This window comes from Seriola dumerili, unplaced genomic scaffold (assembly GCF_002260705.1).
Source record: "Seriola dumerili isolate Sdu_G_001 unplaced genomic scaffold, Sdu_1.0 BDQW01000291.1, whole genome shotgun sequence".
Taxonomy (NCBI): domain Eukaryota; kingdom Metazoa; phylum Chordata; class Actinopteri; order Carangiformes; family Carangidae; genus Seriola; species Seriola dumerili.
The window spans coordinates 1,131,093-1,153,330 of NW_019174546.1; the positions used below are offsets into that span (position 1 = coordinate 1,131,093).

Sequence of the window (22,238 nt, forward strand, 5' to 3'; positions counted from 1 at the left end):
CTTGTTTACGCAGCAAACAACTGGATTAAGTGTAATCAGAGAATATGCTTTTGATACAGTGTCCATAATTATTTCAAGAAATGAAAACATTTTGGTAAAGTTATTTTCCTGCCTCCAAGGAGAAACGTGACAGGCCTGTTTTGTGGTGGCACGCATTTGGATCTGTAGAGGATGTTCTCCTTGGTGCAGGCTGGTCTCAAAGCAGTAGGTGTCGCTGTTTCTCTCTAATAGACAGCTGGACAGCAGACCTGCAGGGATGCAATGGTAAGTGAGTTCTGAAATAGGAAAAAAAGAGGTGATCGCGCTTATTTGATGTTTTCAGTTGTAAAGATGCTGATTAAATTTTAAACTATCAAAATATATTTTGTTAAATCAAAGAAAGTCTGAGCATTTGTGACACGTTGTCTTTTAATACTTGTGCTGTTCGCATCCATCTCCGCGTCCCACCTCTTGCTTCCAATTATCTCAGAGAGCCGGACCGGTTACTAGACCAAGACTTCTGATTGGCCGGATCAGGTGTCAATCATACCCTCGTCCTGTAGACTCCTGTTGGCGAATTCAGTCCACACCAGAAGTCAGAAAGTCAAATTTTACCAAGGGCACAAAAGGGGAAGCGTACATTTATCCGGTTATTCTCACTGCTCTCATCACGTTTCATAGGAAAGTAGTGGAATTATACTCTTTAGTTTTTTGAACGTTACTTGTTTGTTTGGTTTTGTAGTTTAAAAAAGGAGGTTAATTGGGCTTTAGGACTTGTTGGCTCATTTCTCCGGCATTTTTGCGCGCCGTGCCAGCGCAGCTTCTTGCGCACCTGAGTCTGCTGCTCAATTTGTGCAGCGTCAACATGACTTTAATGCTTCTTAGCCACTAAACTATGATGGTGACAATACCCACCGGTGACATGCTTGTTGTGGCGAGCCTCCGTAAATGCGCAATCTCTCACTGTGGAATAACCACTGGGGTCCAGGTGTCATCATTAGGGAGAGCCGATGTGGCCGTTTGGCGGAGCGCACCACCAGTTTGATGCTTTCTGGGATTTGACAGAGCGCAAGAGTTTGGGATGCAACAGAAACCCTAGAGAGACAATCCCCTGCTACTTTCACCTGGATTCAACAAGGGCTGCCCAGAGCCATGGCCTCTGAGGTGGTGTGCGGGCTGGTCTTCAGGTTACTGCTGCCAGTGTGTCTTGCAGCTGGTGAGTTGTTGTATTTTTTTTTTTTATGCAACAAATTCTTTAATGGCTTTTTGTGCTATGTGTGCTTCAGCTGGGATTGGGTTATTCATCAATTGATAGTTTATCTAATACTCATAAAGTCGATTCACTATCCTGCACGTGTTTATTATACTTACATGTGACTTTAAAAGAAGGCTGTGGCTTAAACATTTTACTAAGTGACTTTTATTTTGTTTTTATTTAGAAAAATGGCTTTTCCCACTTTTGTGCACTGACACGAATCATCTGTGACATTAATTCAAAAATCTGATTGCACCCATCTTTAGTATGTGTGTATGTAGGATGTTCAGAGCAGCAATCAAATTTATGCTCGAGTGAAAATTATATCGAAATCTATGATGATTTACACGACCGACCTCATGATGCTGGAGGTCACAGTTCATCCCTCCTCACTGCTGAGATCTGTGCCCTCACACTGAACCCAAACAAGGGTGCACAGACTCATGTATCAGCTATTATATAAATTACAAGCCAGGAGCAAATGGTTCACCAGCACTGTTCCTCACTTGGCTGTCACCTTTTATTGGATTTAGTAAAGGAAACACAGCCGACAACAGAGAGGACAGTCACTGCAGAGTGTGCGACAAAGGCAACCTTTTGGAGTCACTGCACACTGCATATGTTTATCTGTCAGTCTGGATGTCTGGAAATGTCTGGTATTAAAAAAGGAGACTAATAATAATAAGTTAATGTTTTTTTTTTATCTTTCCACAGTGTTTTATACTAAAATCACCAAATCACAGTTTTGTTTTTTCTATTGTTTTATTCTAATCAGTTTTTTCACTCTGAATGAGACACTAATTTAATTCCAGCGCACAGAGGTTGCTCAAATATGAAAATTACACACAGTGCTTTTATAGTATTGGTGATTTAAATCTTTGGTTTCCATTGTGGTTTTTGAGTTTTGCTTAATGGCTATTAATGAATCATCAGTGGTGTTATTGATTGTTTAGCTGCCTACTGGACATAGAGCACATGTCTGTAGTGTTAATATTATTAATTAACATTTGCATTGCCTTGACGGTGTTAGAGCTTCATGTCTTGTGTTGTTTCTCATTCAGTTTTTGTTGCTTTGTTTACAGCGTTTGTGACTTTGTTGAGAGAAGTGCTCGACATAGATGGAGTTGCTGCTGCTGTGTTATTGAATGTTTCCCTTTGTTCATTCTTTTGCTTTGAAGATTTGGGTTATTCATACTCCAAATGTGGCAGCTTATTTGGTGACTTTTAGCAGCTCTAAGCAGACTGGGGGAGTCTCATCCTTGAAGCTCAGATAGTTAGTTTCACTGACAAAGAGGGCACACACTTAAATTCAGATTTGTGGAGATGATGCTCGAGGCCTGATCATGAACACACCTCAGATACAGACTCCATTAAATGTACTTTACTTTGTGTTTAAAGCTGTAATTTTGTGGTAGACCACAAATGAAAAATGATTAGCGTCTAACTGCCACTGAGGTTTCCACTTTGGTGTCTGTGTAAGACTTATTACGCTGGCGTACTTTTAAAGCTAACAGCATGCTTTCTATAGATAAGACCCACTCAGTACCACCATAATGCATCACCTGACAGCCCGACGCCCCCTTTATTTCCAAAAGCAATTGCAAGGCCATGCATTGTCTCCCATTAATTCATGGAAAGTCGTTTTAACAGTATGAATTAGTAATGCGGTTGTGAGGGAGAGAAGAATTGCCTTCCCTTTTATCGTAAACATACCTTTTTAATATTTTATGTTTTTTCAAAGTGCAAATGAGCACTTGTCATTCACCGCAGCTGTGCAGAGTAACTGACAGGATGGAGGAAATGTAAAGTGGAAAGAACGGAACGTGTACAAGTGCAGATGGCGTTAGGGATGAGAGAAAGTATTTGTATTATCAGCATCACCTGCAGCAACTGAGTTTTCTTAATTGTCTCTGTTTTTGTCAACCAAAGACCTCTTACTTAACACTACTGAATGGATTTGATGTCAGTCAATAACCATCAGCAAACAGTTTATGCTGATAATTGTTTTTTTTCTTGATTATTTGTCACACTTGTAGCAAGGATTTACCTCATTTGTCTCTTGTTTTGGTTCAAATTCTTATAGTTTTGTCTTTGATGTCATGAGTTTTATGGTAAAATAGGACAATAAAATATATTTTTGCCGTCTTAGTGCTGAATAAACAGCACAGCAGATGCTGTCTGACTCAAACACCTACATCTCTCTTGCTGTTTACATTCAGTGGTGTAATATATATATTGCCGATCCTCGCTGTTCTCGTGTCCTATAGTGAAAGACTTGTCTTCTGACGTTACATAGTCTGTGTTTCCTGTTGGCCATCTGACAGCACCTCTATTGAAAAGCACAGAACTGCTGGGCCCATGTGTACACAGTCCCTCTACCACCACACACACACACACATTTGCACACAGTTACAGTTTCACTGATCAAACAGTCCGCGGTTTATGCGTTTACTGGCAGAGTTTGGAGTGTGAACATGATTGTGAGCGTGCACTTTCCCAAATGTCTGATCTGATATCGAACATGTCGTGTGAACGTACAGACGGAGCAGCAGGTCAGCTGTGTTGAGTGGGGCAGGTTGCAGGAGAGTAAAGCACAAATAAAGACAGACAGAGGTGGCAGTGGATGTGCAGATGCTTAGCTGTTGGGAGCATCACTGGAACCATCATGCTCATTTCTGTTCGAGTTTTAATTTAATAAGACAAAATCAATTTCTGCCTACACGCTGCTCCATAGATGATGTGCTGGTGCATCACAGAACTAATGGTTTTAACCCACTGAGATTAGTCATCACAAGTGATAACAACACACAGTGAAAGCCTATTCTAACATTTTTATGGTTATAAATGCATAGGAACAAAAACCTTTCAATCAAAACTACACTCTATCCCAGCAGAAACAGAGCAATTATGTCATGTGAAGATGTGGTAAAAAATTGTTCTGTTTAAGATCGACAGTCATGTAAAGAAAAAAAAAAATCTTTAATTATACATAATAATGTATAAAGTAATTTATTTTAATGTGCTTAATTAAAAAATGCCCCTGTCTTTTGTCCGATTAAGCAAAATGAACCAGGAGCAGAGTTATACACTTGGCTTGGGCGAAATCCAAAACGTAATATCTCAATACAATCCAGCTCAAATTGCCATATACGATATTATCGCGGGGAGGGGGATTGAATATTTGAATAATATATAATAGTTATAATAGTGTTGTATTTTATGTGTCAGATTCTTTTCCCACCAAGGCAATGGTGCTTCATTTTAACATTGTTGAACATAAACGAATCAGAAAAAAATATGTGATCCAACATTTCAAGTCAGTCTGCTAGTTCAGTCAGTAAACCAGTTAGAGGCAGAGCTGTGCACACAAGAAAAGATAGCGTTGAGTTAAAAACAGTTTTTAGGTTGTTAGCTAAAAACAAATTCAGATTTGACAGAGTTTGAAGAGCCAGGTTAGAGAAGACGTGATGCTACATGAAAAGGAGAGCCTTGGTGTAAGTAGTTAAATGTCTGATAAAGAATATCTATCCTCAAACTGGAGGTTACTATGACATAAACAGTCTCGTCTTCGGTTAGCATGACGCTAACCCAGGCTAATTTAGCTAGCATCCTAATTTATCATAAGCTACCAGCATTAAATGTAAATGTAGCTAATGTTAGCAAATTTTAGTTGACGTCTTCACTAATGTCAGTTACATACTGAGTCAATACGTTGTCTTTATGGACTTTATGACTGTTCTGTACTTGTACTTAGGTTGTAGCTATAGTTTTTATCAATAGACTGAAACTGTCATTTGTGGCCACAGTGGCATTCGTTCAGAAGAAGTTAGCTACTACCATAAAGCTAATGATGGTTAGCTGCTATGGTCAGCTTCTAGCAAACTCAAAAGTGAAATAAAATTAATTTTGATTAAAAAATTTTTTTTTTCAATATTTTCAAACTGAGCATGTTTGGTTTTAACTATTAATCAGATGAAATAAAATGGATGAAGACATCACCTGTAATTTGTAATCTGGGAACCTGTAATGAGCATTTTTGTAATTTTTACATTTAATTATATAATAATAATAATAATAATAATAATTATTATTAGATTACTTAATAATGAAAATAATAATATCTCACAAATGAAATTATCTTTGACAAAGTCCAAGACTTTTGGTAAGAACATGGGCTATGTCAATTGATAACTCTCTTTTTCTTCAGTAAACTGTCTTTGTCTGTTAATTCAGTGTATGACATAAAAATGTAGTTGCCACAGTCCAGCCATCTTGACTTTGACTTTAAAAAAGTTAGTTTGAAGTTTTGTGCTTTGATGAAAAGAATAACCCTCTGCCCTGCACAGTGGTGGTATAGACTTGACGTGGTATGCTCTTTTTTTATTTTTTTCAGATGGCTTTAAATTCCTCTGTTATCTCCCCCGTGCTCAGCCATGCCAGGCACAGCACCACCTTATCTTCTATCACTGCATTTATGTTTTTGGGCTCAAACTCTGAAGTCAGTTGGCCCTGCCTTCACATCTAAGGCTGGTTTGCCTCTCTTGTGCTGAGGCTTTGTGTGTCTGTAATAATAGCTTTTATTGGGAAAGACAAAAGCATGATTCGCCCCTGAATGGGGATTTTTACAGTAATCTGATGTCTGAAAACAACGGCAGTTTATTTTCATTCCCTGTGTAAAAATCCTCAGATGGTGAGTCATACAGAGAAGGCAAATGGTCAGGAAGACTGCGGTTGGGTGTCTGCAGGCTAGCAGCTGGAGCAGAGCCATGCAGATACAGATAGATTATCTCCACATAGTATAGATACAAAATGACTGCATTAGATTTGTAATTGAGCAGATGAATAATTGGGGCAGCAGATTCCAGACCGCCAACTTGGGTAAAATAGACAGGTTTAGAGCTTATTTAATGCAACATTTAACAGAGATGAAGTGGGTGGAGATAGAATTGGTGCAGAGTGTGAGACCAAAAATTAAAGATTGTGAGTCATTCCCTCCTTATTCACCCAAGAGGCATAGAGTGAAAAAACTCTCTCACCTACTTGTTGAAAACATTTGACAAATGAACAATAATGATGAAGGGCTTTTTTTGTGTCATTATATTTGTATATTTGTCTGTCTGGCGTGTCAAGCACTCATGCATACTGGAAACTCACACAAAGATAATTTACATGTTGTTTGTGCTCTGCCCAAACATGACAGCACCCATAACATTCATTAACTTTTGTTGGTTTTGATTGGTCTGGATGTGAGTACAGAGAAAACCAGGAGGTTCACTTACTGTACGGCTTGAGCATGGGAAACATCACCGCCAAGTCATACGTCAATGAATAGATCCATTGAGGGTGCAAAGATAAATAAAAGCACCATTTTCAGCAGTTAAGTGTAATTTTTCAGTAGTTCAGTCAACCAGTAGCTGCCCAGAAGGGCTGATCTCTCTGGACAGTAACTCATGCAGCTGAGCAGGTTGTAAACTTTGTGCTTGTTGATATAGCCACAAGAAGAAATTTGGGAGGTCAGACTGTGTGCTCAGTGTGTACTTCCCTCCTTGCTGCACTACCTACTGACCTAAAAATGTTCAAAGAAATGTAAGAAGCTACGCAGCTTACTTTAGGAAAACAAAAAAACTTTGAGTTGTAAATGTAAGATGACATGTGATTTGAGCTGATCTCACAGATGTTCTCAGTAGTCAAGTTGTTAAAAAACTCAAGAGTACTTCATGCATACTTAAGAGCTGAGCGTTGAAATGGTGTTTACTACTGTGTGGCTTATTTTGGACCCTGTAATTGATGTTCAGTCAGCAGGTGATGTGAGCTGTTTAACTGGTAAAAGCCCCAATCAGGCCAGATGGTCAGTCTGACTCGGGGAAAGGAGGTGCGCTTCGGATCAATACATCAATTAATGGTTTTTGGAAGTCATGTTTGCACTTAAGTGTTTTAACTTTCATCATGAGCTCAAAAGACTTCCTTCATGTGCTCGGAGAGGGTGTTTATATGTGTGTCGAGGGAGAGTGTTCGGGAAAGGGTGAGTGTGTGGAGTTACATAATCCGGTCTTGTGTAGTGACACATCCTAAATACTGGAACAGTGCATTAAATTCAAGCTTGACTGAATTCAAAGTAGAGCAGGGCTACAACTAAAGACTGTTTTCATTCTCAGTTAATCTGCTGATTATGTTCTTTGTTAATATATTGATCAATAGGTCTGTAAAATGTCAGAAAACAGTGAAAAATGTCCATCACATCACACAGTCACACAGTAAAACCCAAAGATATACAGTTTGCAATGAAATAAAAGCAAGAAAAGTGGCAAATCCTCGCATTTAAGAAACTGTAAGCAGAAAGATATTTGGCTTAAGAAATTAATTAATTATCAAGACATAAATAAAAGGCAAGAATTAAAGTGAATATATTACAAAAAGTTATTATTATCAGCTCTCACTTTGATCCTAAAAAAACCCTTAACCCTTTTCAGTCACTGGTCATGACATTTCACTCTTCCTGCTCCATGTCTCCGTGTTTTGGTGTTCCCAAAGTTTTGGCAACCAAAAGTTATTTTCCTGTTTTCGAAAAACCCATGGTACATCATGCATTTAAGGGCCATCTGCTGCCTGACGGCGGTCCGCTGCAAACTCTCTGATATGTTGTTTTCTCTGATTTTTATCATAGAAAAATGATCCAGTTTCAATAACGCTCACAAATCCATGAAATGCTGCAGAATTCTTGCAAAATGAGATCTTCACATATGATACAAAGCTGCACTCTGTGAGGCTGTAAACAGCACAGGGAGGCGGATCTGACCGCCGGCAGCACAGCCAGTTAATTGTCTCTCTTAACACCCAAGAAACTATCGGGTGATTATTGTACTTCAAAACAAATGTCAATTCCCTGAATGACTGAATTAAGCTCAAGCTCTTTTTGTGATGCAGAGCAGATGAACAGATAATGAGGATTGTGAGTGTAAAGCTTGGTTAGAGGAATGTTCTGGCTTTTTATTGGTATGAGCAGCTTTTCTACACCAGGAACATTTTAACGACTTTCACCACATGTTTCTCTCAAATCTGTGTTTAGTTGATCTCAGTGACGACTCCTGACCAAGCAGCTTGTTGCCACTGCCAGCTTCTGCATTTTATTTGCTGTTAAAAGTTATGTAATGCAGCATTACACACCAAGCTATAGATATCCTCTTACAGCACTGGTATTTAAATGGAGTTTTGTTGTTGTTTATTGTGATTAAAAGGTGGATTTGCAGCCTGACTCTTCAATGTTTTTTCTCTCTGTTTCTCCAGCTTGCCTGTTCAGGTACAATGCCCTGTCTTTCGTCTACCTCATCTACCTCCTGCTTATCCCACTCTTCGCAGAGCCCACAAGCACGTCGATGCACGGTAAGATCTGCAGCATAACTCTCTTTGAAGCCTCACGCATTCAATGGCTTTGCCTTCGTCCATCGCCTGGAGAATCTTGACTGTTTCCCAAAAGCCCCCACTTTGAATTGCAATATTGTTCTCAGTAATACAAACCAGCCCTTCTCCAGGGGACTTGAATTTCCTTGAGATGAGGATGGATTTGGCACGTAGTTCTGTGCATGAAAGGTTATATCTGTTTGTGCGTTCATGATTCCATCTGTAATAATAAAAAATTATCCACGGCTGGTCAGATGTGAGATAGAAAGCTACAGTCTGTAAGGGCCAGATCTCATGTCCACTTGATGAGCATGATCATTTTAGGCTCAGGTTTGGTTTGTTTGCATGGATAATGTTCATGCAAATAGATTAAACATTAAAAGAAGAAAACTGAGCGCACAAGCTGTGCCTATAAAGATCCTTCAGAGAAAAAAAAGAAAATTTGGGGCTGTTTTTGATAAAGGCTAACCACTTCAGTTATCAAAAGGGGGATATAAAAGTTGCTCCTAAGATTCAAGTTTCATTTAATAATACCATGATTTGACAACTGTTATTAGTTAATTCAGCTGATGTGAGGTTGAGGATGATATTTAAGCTCTTTGATATTTTGGTTTAGAAAAGAGTTCAGTAAATGAAAGCCACTCAACGCTGCTGAAGTAGCACCCACATTGTCCTTCAGCGACCACATGGCGACCGCTCATCCTGTAAAGAAATGTCAATCACAATGGACCTCTGAGGTTTATGAGAAGTGACTGAGGTAAATGTTCTCCTCACGGATGATGAATGTGGGATTGTGGTCGCCAAGTTCGGCCACGCCTATGTGCACTCCCCTCACCGCAAAAATACTAAACAGCACACCTCTCAGACCTCTCACAATATGGCCTTCTGTAGGAGACCACATGCAGTGTTTAATAATACATCAACCCATATTGACGGAGGGAACAACATCCAGTTCGAGAGCCGTCTCTGCTCGTCTCCAGCTGAAATAACAATCAGGAAGTAAAGGAACGAAGAGAGGGAGAGGAGAGGAGGGAGGAAGGAAAGTGGACCACTTACACTCTCATCAATAGTTAAAGAGAGAAGTCTTCTAGTAAAGCTGAATGTTCATGGATGTGATGGCTGTTGACTTCATCAGTTATGTCAGGGTTTACATGGTCGTTTTAGTTTTTATGAAAACCTTCCTGTCTCATCAGACTAAAAAAAAGAGCCAAAATGTCCAGTCTTCAACTGAGATTATGTAGTTTTGCCCAAAATTACTGTAAATTAGACATTGACACCAACAATAAATAGCAATATGTTTTTTTTCATTAAAGTATTTCATGTTTATGATGATTAGTTTTTTAGTGTAAAAAAATGAAAAACAAAGAAAGAAGATGACAACTTCATATGTCTAATTAGTTCATTTTCTTTCAAAACTGTGGTGGTGTGTGTATTGTAAAAGTAATTTTACTTAATTCTTTTAGCCCATTCATTCTTCCTTTGCAAGGTAACTCTATCAGGTGATTTTGCTGTTTAGGGTTAGGGTTCTTCTAAACGTATTAAGACGGTATAGAGTCCAAACAACATATATTGTGCAGTAAAAAAATTACTCAGAGCAGGATTAAAGCAAAGATATGAAGAAATTACTTGAACAAAAGTAAAATGTTAATGAAGAAGGCATTTAATTTAAATAACTTTTTCTTTATGTGACTGTGGAATGTTTTTGCTTATCTGTCTCTGATAAAAAATAATATAAAACATACTTTGGCAATTTGTTTTTCATATTAATAACTGAACTTATATTCTTATGTTCGAAAAAAAAGGACGAGATACTCGTCTCCCAGATGGTGTCATTATAATAGTTACGGACCTTTATACTTTTCAGTAACTTTATTGATTCTGGTTTTGCTGATCATACAGTTACATATGTTCTTGTGTTCTGTGTTCATATCTTTAGAACTAATTTACATTTCTGGTCCCAATTTGTTGTTTTTGCTGTTGCTGTTGTAGGCAGCATAATGTAATATCAGAGTGCTGCATTGTGAATAAGGGACATCATTTATTTCTCAAGTAAAGAGCTGCAAGAAACCTGTTCTGTTGGGGCTGTCATAATTCATTTTGGTTTTTGGTACTCAGGAACTCACTACAGATCGCATGTAGACTTGTGAATGCATGAATGAATGCATTCATCATCAAAATTTTGCAGACCATCATTCAGATGAAAACATTGTTTGTGCCCTGACGCTCCCAGCAGGTGTTTCCTGATCAGTGAATTTGAGTTTCCTCAGAAACTAATTATTAAAAGGGTGTTATATCTTTAATAATGACTCACAGCTTTTTGGCATATCTGAATTAGACTGTTTATTGTTTGCCAGTTACAAATGTCACAGTGTTTGAAGCAGGTGTGAGAAAATGCTTCTCAAAATGTAATGAAAACTGTTGCACAATGCCTCAACTAACAACAAAGTGTCCTCACAAATGCCCTAAAACCTAGGCTTATACATTTTCTTTGTTTTTGTTTAAAGTTACATAAACAAGAATATCCCACTGACGCTCTTTTTCCAGCTTGTAAACTAAAATGTTTTGACTAGGTTACCAGCTTATGTTTATGTAACCTTTGCCCAGGCATTCTGTATTAAAATGATTGTGCGAAGTAGCAAAAACACAAAAGAAGTGAACTAAATAGCCATAGGCGTCAGATAGCATGAGATATGCTCCTAGTGTAACACCTGCCAGGACATGAAACCCATCTGTTTGCCTCACCTGTCTGTCACCAAGGTGGAGGAGGAGGAGAACACAACATGAGGAAGTTGCAGCAAACAAGGTCTTAGTAACAGGAATATTTTTGACTGATTCTGAAATGACTGGAAAATATAATCATGGCAGAATAAACAGGTTATTTGGGGGGTAAATATTAATTGAGGGGAAAAATATTTAGTTTGGGCACCACATACCTTTGTAAAATATTGAATTATACCTGGTTGTAGTTGGGGATGATTGTGGTAGCACTGCCCAAACTAATTTGTACTGTACAGTATCAACTGTCTATATAAAATAATTACGATATTGTGGTATTGTCTGATAATCCTAAGTAGATAATCACAGTCTGTAGAGTTGAAACGTGTAGTTTATCTCCTCATTCCTGGCTGTGACATCCACACTGTTCAGTTAATTATGCGTCTTGTATGCAAACCTACTGTAGACATCCAGAATACACACTGACGGTACTGACTTACAAAACACATGTTTGCTGTACAGAAAACAGACACACTGTACATTTTGTAAAATGATTTTAGACAGAATTAGGAAAGGGGATTGAGCTAAATTCAGTGCTTTGTTTTGATGGTCTGTTTCATTTTGTGTGTTCAGACATAAAGGACACGCAGCAGTTAAATCGGTTAAAGTTAATTTGAACCAAATGTTAGACATGAATAATTCATCAGATGTAATTTGCTTTAAAAAGCCACAGCAGTACAGTATGCCCAAGGATACGACAGCATACGAGACTCCAGTCCTATCTGGAGACGAACTTGTTGTTGTTTGTGATTTACTCTCTAACGTTGTAATTGGCAGTAATTGGCTCCACTCTCCTTGAAGGCATTCAATCCTCAGTGGAGGTGAACAAAATCTAAACTATTACTCTCATATGGGTAGCAGGCATTTTAAGAGGCTTTACAATAGGTGCCATATGCCTTGTTGAATGGGCACTGACATGACAGTTTCCCTTGGGGGGAGTCTTTTAGTGCTGGTGCATGAATTTGTATAAATATTTGATGTTATGGGTGATTTATCAGGTTTATGTTTTAGCTAGTAGACTTCTAACAGAGGGTGTCTGGTTTTAACGCATCTCGTAGTTTGGCCTAAAATCATCCATCTTTATCACACCTTTTTAAGACCTGAGACACTTTTTCTTCTCTTTTGTTGAGTCTGGCATGGGCTTCCTTAAACAGTTTCACTGGCATTTTCTGAAACTATAAATCAGGTCTTAATGTTGTCAAATGGATACAATTCTCTGATTGATTAGGGAAAAAAGCAGTAACTGTTTAATTTGAACAATGCCCCTTGTTTTGGGAGCATTTAAAAAGCGCTCTTGGGACGGCGTTTTGAGACTGAATAATGAAGCGAAGCAAAATGCTTATTCAAGATGAGCGTCAGGAACCCGAGATAGATGGCTGTCAGACAACAAAAATGTTCTATTAAATAGGAAAAAAAAGGGGGGGATAGAGCCAAAGCAGTTGCATTGTCCAGGGCCTTTGCACCAATTTGGACGCAGAAGCTCGCTAACAGTCCTCATTCCTCATATTTACAAGCATTCTTTTCCCTCTTTGTGAAAGCCCGGGGAATTGCAATGGGAAATTAGCACAAATTGTTTTTACTTCAACATTTAATAAGCCTGCCATGGTGTGCTGTTGCGCACATTTGATAAGGTTAGCCATCAGTGGCCTGAGGCTCAGCAGTAGTGCTTCACCTCAGCCAGGATATTATGCCATACTACAGTAAAACTGTTATGTGTTCCCCTGCAAGGATGCAGTAAATTTAATGAGATGGAGATGTTGCCGCATGAAGAACCAGTGGACCAAACTGTGGAGATATGTAGGACAGTTTAATCTTTCAGGGCTGACAACACAGCAAGGGACATTATTGTTAATTCGTCATCAAAGAAGCATCAGAGTCTTGTCCAGCTCGTCCTTCCCTGAGGTTGAACATTTTCAATTTTCATAATAACAGGGTGACAGAAAAATCCTATTGTAGAGAATTATCACCATAACAACTACTGAAATTATCCCAAATACCTGTAGGTGCACTATAAAAAGGCCATGTGTTGAACAGCTGTGGCAGCTCCTCAGACTTCTCTCATCCATCCCTCCCAGGATCAGTAATGTCCTCTGACAGCTGTGTTCTTAACCTACATTAAAGGAGGACACTGGGTCAGTCGATGCCTATATGTTGCATTTATATTCAGTCTTTATTTGTGGACCGGAATAGCGACTCAAACCAGAAACGGGTCTGGTTTCGCTCCTTCGACGATAAACTGGGGACTTAGAGAGAGTTAAGGTCTTGTGGTCCACCAGAATGTTTATTTGACTTTTCAACCAAAATAAGCTTTGCTCTTTGGTAGTGTTGGCAGTTCTTAACCAGGATATGTATCGTGATCCACAGAAAATCCCCCTTGGGTGCTCTCCCAGTCACCTTCACCTTCTTAACCAATTCATTCAAAACAGCTCCACAGCTGATCACATGAATATGAATCATTGTTTTCAGAGTTTTGCTGTAGGAAACAGCTGTCCATGTTCGCATACATTCAGAGAGTACTTAGAATGCAGAAATACCAGGTTGTTTTTAATGTTGCCCGACTCAAAATTTCACCAGTGCATTACAAAAAGTCTCATTTCTGGTTCCCTTTTTTTAGACACAGAGAACTTTATCTGTGTCTGAGCGCAGAAATAACATGTGGAAATCCTTAAACTGAGAGCTGGTGGTGGTGGTGGTGGTGAACTCAATGTGGCTGTTCTCCTTCTCCAGGCCACACAGGGCGTCTGCTGCAGTCCCTCTGCTTCACCAGTATGTCCTTCCTGCTGCTCCACATCATCTATCAGATTACCGTCAACAGCCTCCTGGCCGGGAACTCCATCACCTCCGACTTCAACTGTGAGTACACTGCAGCCTTTATAGTCAGAGCTCTAAAGGTTGTGAGCTTTGTTAGGTGTGAAGAAATTTTTAGTATTAGTGTGTGTGGCATTATGTTCTTTCAAACATTTGCTCTTGCAAATTAGTATACAAACATGTTTTTAAGGAGACGGGGGCAGACAGTTGATACAGAGTTCCATAAGTACATGCAATTTAAGGTGGTCAAAACCCCTGACACAATGTAAGCACTAAGTGGCTGTCTCAAAGAGAACAATCCACTCACTCTGAGGAGTCATTTAAGACCAACATGTAGAAATCTCTACTTGTTGAGCCACATTTTCACGACGTTGTGGTCGCACACATGTGCCCCTTCCATCATACAGGCCGTTCTTTGCTTAAACTCTGACCTGAGCTATTGATTCAGTGTCCCGGGGTTGTATATCACTAGAGAAAGTGTAGCTTTTTGCCTCAGCCTGAGGCAAAGTTTCCATCCAAAAAAAACGAAGCGAAGACATGCTCCATTTGCAGGAGTAGGTAAAATATGCTCTTTAATAATAATTCACAGTCTCTACACATCTCCCTCACTCTTATTGCATTTTGTCACATCATGAAGATTTATGAATCTAATACACTTCTTAATGTAATTAGCTTCCTTGTGCCATATGGGCGACACAGAAAAAGAGACTGTTGCTGCCAGCAAAGCAAACAGTGTAGGGAAGGTGTTAACACTTGGCGTTGGGCTTCTCATGAAACCCTGTATCAAACTGTAAAATTTGAATGTGTCTAGACAGGACAGACCCTGACCCTGTGTTCTAATGACTTGTTCTTTCTAATGAAAGTAAGTCGCGTTCCACTGTCGAAGTACAGCCAACTTTGCTCAGAAGGCAGAACGAACCTTATCGCCTCAGGCAGAAACACACAGAGCCATTCAGAGAGGGTAGACTAAATATTCACTCAAGGAAATTTTTATTACTGAGGTCTCGAGGACTGCCATTTTTGGCAGATCAAACCCTGGTGTGATGAGACCATAAATTCTCTCCATCTACTGTATGTAACTATGTGTCATCCATCTCTCTGTCTATTGATCTCTCTGTTCATTTCAACAATAGTTACTTATATACTTATATAGTTACTTATTCCTGTTATTTATAAATCACAAAGACCAAAACCAACAATGAAATGATCTTGCTAACAAGTGTTGTCTGTGTAGTGAGAGCCTGATATATCTTCCTCTGTGCCATAAAACACATTTGTTGTCCCAAAACTATTAAAAACACATGAATGAGTCTCACTGTTGCCCTGGCTGAAATGTTTGTTCATTAACATGAACACACACACACTCTTAGTCAACTTCACATTCACTGTCCTAATACTGTAAATACTCACAAAGCCCAGAATGTGTATTAATCCACAGCTGAAAATAGTCCCCCACAATACACTATTTACTAAAAGTAATGTATGCTAAAAAACATCACTACCCAGCTTATGTAGCTGTTTCAAAAAATGAAAGTATGCTGTATATTTGAGAGGAGTCTTTAGCCATGCTAGTAGCTATTGGATGAATTGCCATGATATCTGGTAAAGATATTCATGGTTCCCAGAGGACAAATCCTACTGACTTTAACAATCCCCAGGTGTTTCCTGTAATATCACCAGCATGTTTCCACTTGTCATTGGCATGCTAGCATTGTCATTGAGAGTATATTTGCATGTACACATTAGCAGTTATTTATTTATCTATATACATATAGATAGATAGATAGATAGATAGATAGATAGATAGATAGATAGATAGATAGATAGATAGATAGATAGATAGATAGATAGATAGTTATTTGAAATAAATACCCATAAATATGACATTAGCAACAACAACAAACATTCTATTCATGACTGAAAGAATCTGAATTACACTCATAATAATCAGTGATCAGCTTTGTGGTTTTGGACCATTTGTGACCCTTTTGCTTTGTGTCTACATGATTTACTCAGACCACTTGAATACAGCCTGGTACTGGTGTTACAAAAATGCAGAGTAAGGACTACGGTTATGTGTAAGCTTTTTGTTGCAGACTTCATATCATAAAGGTCCATTGGCTTGGTTTGAATGAATAATATTTTGAGTCTTTATCTGCAACATTTAACAGCAGCGTTCCTGTACGAGCACTGAGCTGCTCACAATAGCTTCTTAGTGAACAGCTGGTGAATCCTGGCTTTTATTTCACAATTAATGAGGCACAGGGTGGAGACATTTAATGTCACACATTCATGATGATGAACTTAATATGGAGCTGAAGAGACACTAAAAAATCACAAAATGTCTGTTTTTGGGGACAACCTGCACCCAATATTACACACTATTTTACATATATATTTGGACATGTATGACTTTGCTCCACTCTGATGATTTGTATACATATTGTTGGGATTTCTACTTCCTGACGTTAATTTTACTCTATTCCTATTTTTATTTTTGGGCCGCATATACAACAGGAATTCAGACATTGCTCTTTGTCCACTTGATCCACCGCCTACATTCTGAGAAAATGCCTTATCTCAGGTTTCTATATCTGGTGTTTAGCCCCTTGACACCCTTTTCCTTTTGGCAGCCAAGTATAAACAAGGAGTCCTCCTTTGCTGTGCGGCTCTTATCCTCCCCCCTGCATAACTTCATATAATTTCCTCTATTCACTGTAGCCAAATGCACCATTAGAGAAGTAAACTGGGTTGAGTATGAATGAGAAAACCTTTCCAAAAAAGCGAACACCTCCAGCTGTTAGAGCAGGTCAGTGACTGGTCACCAGATGAGCCGGAGCCGGCTTCCTTTGGAGTCATCCGTCATTCCTCTGTGCTGACTCAATGTGGTGGGAACTGCATTTACATTTATATTTGCTTGTGAGACTTTGTATTGACCGTCAGAGAGGCTAAGATGGGTGGAGCCCGCTCTATTTCAGATAATATCAACTAAATTCTCAGATAGTGACAGAAAAATATACACTACACTGATTTTCGCATACTTTCCTGTGATTGTCTAAACTTTTTGGCAGTCATTGTCCTTTGTGACAACCCCCACCCATCTGTCCACGAAGTAGGTTAAAACAAACGAAAAGATGTGCAAGTTTGATTAGGCCCATATCTGATGGTAATGGATATTTCACCAGCTCATAAAGGCTAAACAGCCTGTTGAATGGCTGTTTTGTGAGAAGCTCCTCGGGGATAATCTTCATTAAGTCCTGTAATCGGTATATTGTTGACCTTTACCGACCTCCATATCCACACATATCCTGTCCACCATTCCCCAAATGCGAGACATTCACTGAATTCTCCCTCGGCATACAGATACTCTGATAATAGTTATGACGTGCTGAAACGTTGACGCTGCATATCACCAAGCTCTGCAGAAAAGGGCAACCGGCATTAGGCCCCAGAGATAGAAGAGAGAGAGCAAAGAAATGCTGTGCTGAGAGGTTAACGGCCCAGCAAGTACAAAGGGTGTTTTATGTTGTTCACATAAAATCTGAGGACAGGTATTTTTGGTGCCTAGCTGGGGTGCAAAGTGGCCTTGCCTCAAAGAAAGTCTAACACACTGTATTACACAATATTCATCTCTTCATCTCATGGATCAGCCTGGCCTAACTTTACCTCTACGATGGCATTCCTCATGTATGATTTCACACGCAGGGCTTCCTCTAACACCTGGCAGCTGAGTTTGAGCTAGGTGAAGTTAGATGTTGCAGATGTTTGGACTTGGGAATCACTGAAACACGCTCTGTTTTGCCTGTGGTCACTGGACTGATATTTTAAGCCGAAGTATTTCTATTTGAGGAATCAAATGGGGGTATTAGGTAATCTATGAACTTTATCAACCTCTGTGGCTCATTATTTGGAATAAAAACAAGAGTCAGCGACAGTCACAACATTAGTGGACCTTATCTCCTCCTGTGCAAGTCTCTGGATCTGCCCTGCATCCTGTCTGCTTAAGATAGACACAAACTAGTGGCTCGCTAATTAGACTAAAGACCCAAAAACTGTATCAGGTAGGGGTAATATTAGGCTGGCATCAAAACATTTACTGGACTTATGCTAAGAATCTGTCAAACCCAGCACAATTTGCTTATGTCAGTGTGTTCACATTTTGTTTTTGCTTCATTGAGGTTCAAGTTTCATTGAGCTGTTTTTGAGCACTATGGGCACAATGTTAAATAAAAAAACTTATCAAGTCATAAGGCTAACATGTTAGCAAACAGGCAGCTACTGAAACATCCAGCAGACACAGTCTGACACAGTGCAGCAAGATTCCTGTTGGAGTCGTGTTTCCGGTGACCTGACAAATTTAAGTCTAATATAAACTGAGCTTTTGGCTCTGGTTTGGTCTCCGCCATCTCCTGAGAAAAATCAGCATGGGTGCAAAAATACTAAGATTTAGGATTTTATGAGCTTTTCCTAATTTTATGAGAAAAACAAAAATCAGTTTATACAGTTTAACATGTTAACAGCAGCATCTTCCAACATATCATGAAATAAATCCTAGCTATTGTCAATATACAATAAAGATCCATGATGATAAAATAAAAAAGAATAAGGTGCCGATGCTTCAAGAGAATCAGTGTTTTAATATAGTGTAGTATAGTATAGTATATAGTATAGTATTTTACTGAGGTCCATTTGTAAGATCATCATGTTATTGTCATATTACCTTTCTCTAGATAATATATCACAGTGAAGTGCATTACCAAAATAGTAATTATTGTTTTGCATTAGGTGTTTTGTTATTTTTGGCCTTTACAGGGCTGATGTTTTGCAGCACAGTTTGGTCAGTCATGGCAGCGTCTGCTGTCCGTCACTGAGTAGGAGTAGATGTGCAGAGGCGGACACATGAGTCTGGTGTCTTAACATCTCAGTTGGAGGAGGAACGTGGGTGAAGTGTTGATGTCAGATGTTATGTTAGAGAGTTATGTCATGTAGGTTCCTCCCATCACAGATGTTTTGTTAAATTTCTCAACTCTTTCTTTTGTCTCATACCCACACCCCTTTCTTCTACATCTACCCCAACCAGAATTAGTTTTATTTGTGATAATCTGTTGATCTCAGAAGGAGAAGGCTAGGCCTGGCGATCACACCTTCATCCAGGCCCGAAGGATTTAGAAACATAACATCTGTGATAGTGAAGCTATTCTTGCAGCTGTTTTGTCAGTAATGAGTAACAAAGAAACAATGGGATTTGTGACGATTCGTCGCTGTTTTATCCACCTTGAGTGGAATTCAGGGCCTGTTTCCTGTTTCTGACAAGGTGCCTAATAGTGTGTAATAGTGTGACTCACTTCTTTACTGGATACTTGGTGCATGTGTGTGTGTGTGTATGTCAGGAGAAAACAGATTATTTTCTTTTTAATCTTTTGACATCTTTTTCTTTTTCTGCTTTACAGTGTATTTATTTTTATTATTTCAGAGATATTGAACCATCATCCCAAAGTACTGGGATTCTGTTTTCTTACTCCAATATTGGTATATGCCACTTTCACCTACTGTTTTAACAAGCAAACCATTTATAACCTTAACAACCTCCTAAAAGTAGCTGCAGTTTGCACACAGGTGACACAGTAGATAAAATCTGTCTAATGAAGTGCTTTGTTTGCCGTCTGCGTTGACTTATGCTCGTCCGAGTCGAGCGCTGTCACTGAAGTGTGTTTAACATCTTCACTCTCCTCACTGCGCTCCATAAACTTCAAACTCCAGCACCGCAGCAGCTAATTACTCTCCCAATACACCAACAGAATGAGCCGGACATATCAATATGTCATTGAGTTGAGATCCTTGAGTCACAAACCGATGCCATGTTTTCTCTGGCAGTTGAACAAAGGTTAATCAACCTTGGTTGGTTCTTATCAGCGTGCGAGTTGAATACCTGGAAATCTCTCTTTGAGTGCTGGAGTGACGTTCAGGAACACTACAAACAGTCCGAGCTGTGGAAACAAAACTCACATGAAATGTTTTTATTTTCTTGTTCTTACATATAGGTTATCCCAACAGTGAATAAAGATTGTTTTCCTTCACCAGGAAATTGAATATCAGCTGAAATGAAAAGACATCATTGATTTAAAGCAGGATTTTATGACTGTTTTTGTCAAAGGTTGAAAAGCAGCTATAGCTCTTTTACAAACTAGATCATCATTCCTCGCAGTTATAAGCTGTTGATACACTGGATACAGTGATGGAAATGTGAAAGTTGTGTGTAACAGCTCTGCTTATTGTTTGCCCACCTGTAAACACCATTGTTTGTTTTTAATAACTATGATTATAAAAGTGTTATTAAAGGTGTTAAGGCATATTTCTTTGCCACACAATATCTGTGTCCACTAAATCACTTCTTATTTGTCTGTTTAGGTTCCACATGGGAGAAATCCATAAGACAAATTGGCTTTGAAAGGTAAGATTGTAACGAATTCAACACTTTCACATCCAGTGCATTCATTAAAATAATATGTGCAACTAATAATGATATTGAAATATATTTTGACAGTATATTTATTTTGTCACTCATTTAGCAGAACACAGATTCAAAATACATTTCTCCTGACGATCATGCAGCATAAAGATATGCAAGTGTGGATTTTGTTTAATTGAACATTAATCTTTCTCCCAGTTGGGCAATTCAGAAGCTTTTTCAGGAGGTGATAGGACTCAGCTCAGTGATAGCTGGCTGATGAAATGGGGGGTCAGCAATATCATAGCCCTTCTGCAACAAAATATGATGATAGCTTTAATGGTAGTTCTTTAAAATAGGTGTCTTTTTCATTTAAAGTCAACACCAAAAAAACATCTTAAAGGAAATTTAGCTTCTTCTGTCAAAGCTCATTCATGTAGTTCTTATCTTCTACTTATTTTACAGGTAGGTGGATGCATTGTCGTTGCAAAGTGTCCTAAATATAGCAGCCACACAATTACATTAAACACTGCTTTTTTGCATTTAGCCACACTGGCTCGTCATCTGACAAGGATTACAAACCCTTCCTGAACTGTCCCTGTGTGGATTCGTGATGAACACTAAACCCAGTTACGTCTGACAATAAGTTGACAGGCTTATTTTTCAAAGCGTTTGCCGCTGCGTCTGTCTCCTCGACTCCCCCACCCCCCCACCCGTGATCGTATTAGATGTGGTTTCCTAAGTACGGGAATGTCCGAACTCAGCCACGTCCTTTTTCCAGTACTCAACAGCCCTCGGTGGACGGTATGCTGTAAGTGGCGGAAGTAGAGCCGTAAACATTTTATCCCATCTGCATTTACCTGTTTGTGTTGAGGACCATACACAGTATATACAGTATTTACAGCTGTATTTGCTGCATAGGTGGATACTTTCTCCCTTCTACTGCTTGTGTGGAGGACAATGCAGAGCTCAGGTCAGATGTATAGGAGCCTAAAGAGAAGAGCTATGGTGTGTGTTTTCACAGAGAGATACTTCAGTTTCCTCAAGCGTGACCTTTTCAAATTCTTAATAAACACCAAATATTTGTGTCATAGTGTAGGGAATATTTTGTGGTCTCCCTGTTTTTTTTTTTTGTTTTTTTTTTACCGCTGCAACCTGAGGCAGTGAGGACAGATCTTAGCGCTGCTAGTGTTGTTGTAATTCTCTCACATGATAAGCAAGGGAAAGTAGGAATCATTAAGGTTGCTGGCTCAACCTTGTCTGGCTCTGACGGTTTCCATCTCTTTCATCCATGTGAGGATGCACAAAGCTTCACAACAATAAAGCACATGGAAACAGACGTCCTTGATTAGATTAAACTCGCCAACAGCAGCCAAAGGCCCCAACTATTTATCTGAGTGTGGGTTTTCCATCGTCTTTGATTAGCACTCTGTTTTCAACTTGTTACCTTTTATAAGCTTTATATCCATTCAAGGCCGCAATGAGATTGGTTCTGTTAGAAAAGGACCGGTTGTTTTATATCTCCATCCAAACATTTGGTCAGCTTTTTCTCTGCAGCCTGTGCTGCAGCAGAAT

General features: G+C 39.1%; 1 protein-coding gene across 1 annotated transcript in view; it reads left to right on the plus strand.

Moving 5' to 3' along the window:
- The first annotated feature begins 1,131 nt into the window (after positions 1 to 1,131).
- piezo2 (piezo type mechanosensitive ion channel component 2) overlaps positions 1,132 to 22,238 on the plus strand; it is a 79,268-nt gene continuing 58,161 nt past the window's right edge. Inside the window, exons 1-4 of the mRNA XM_022757921.1 lie at positions 1,132 to 1,195; positions 8,519 to 8,614; positions 14,135 to 14,260; positions 20,624 to 20,666. Of these exons, the coding sequence (XP_022613642.1) occupies positions 1,132 to 1,195; positions 8,519 to 8,614; positions 14,135 to 14,260; positions 20,624 to 20,666 (329 nt within the window). The remainder of the gene's footprint in view (positions 1,196 to 8,518; positions 8,615 to 14,134; positions 14,261 to 20,623; positions 20,667 to 22,238) is intronic.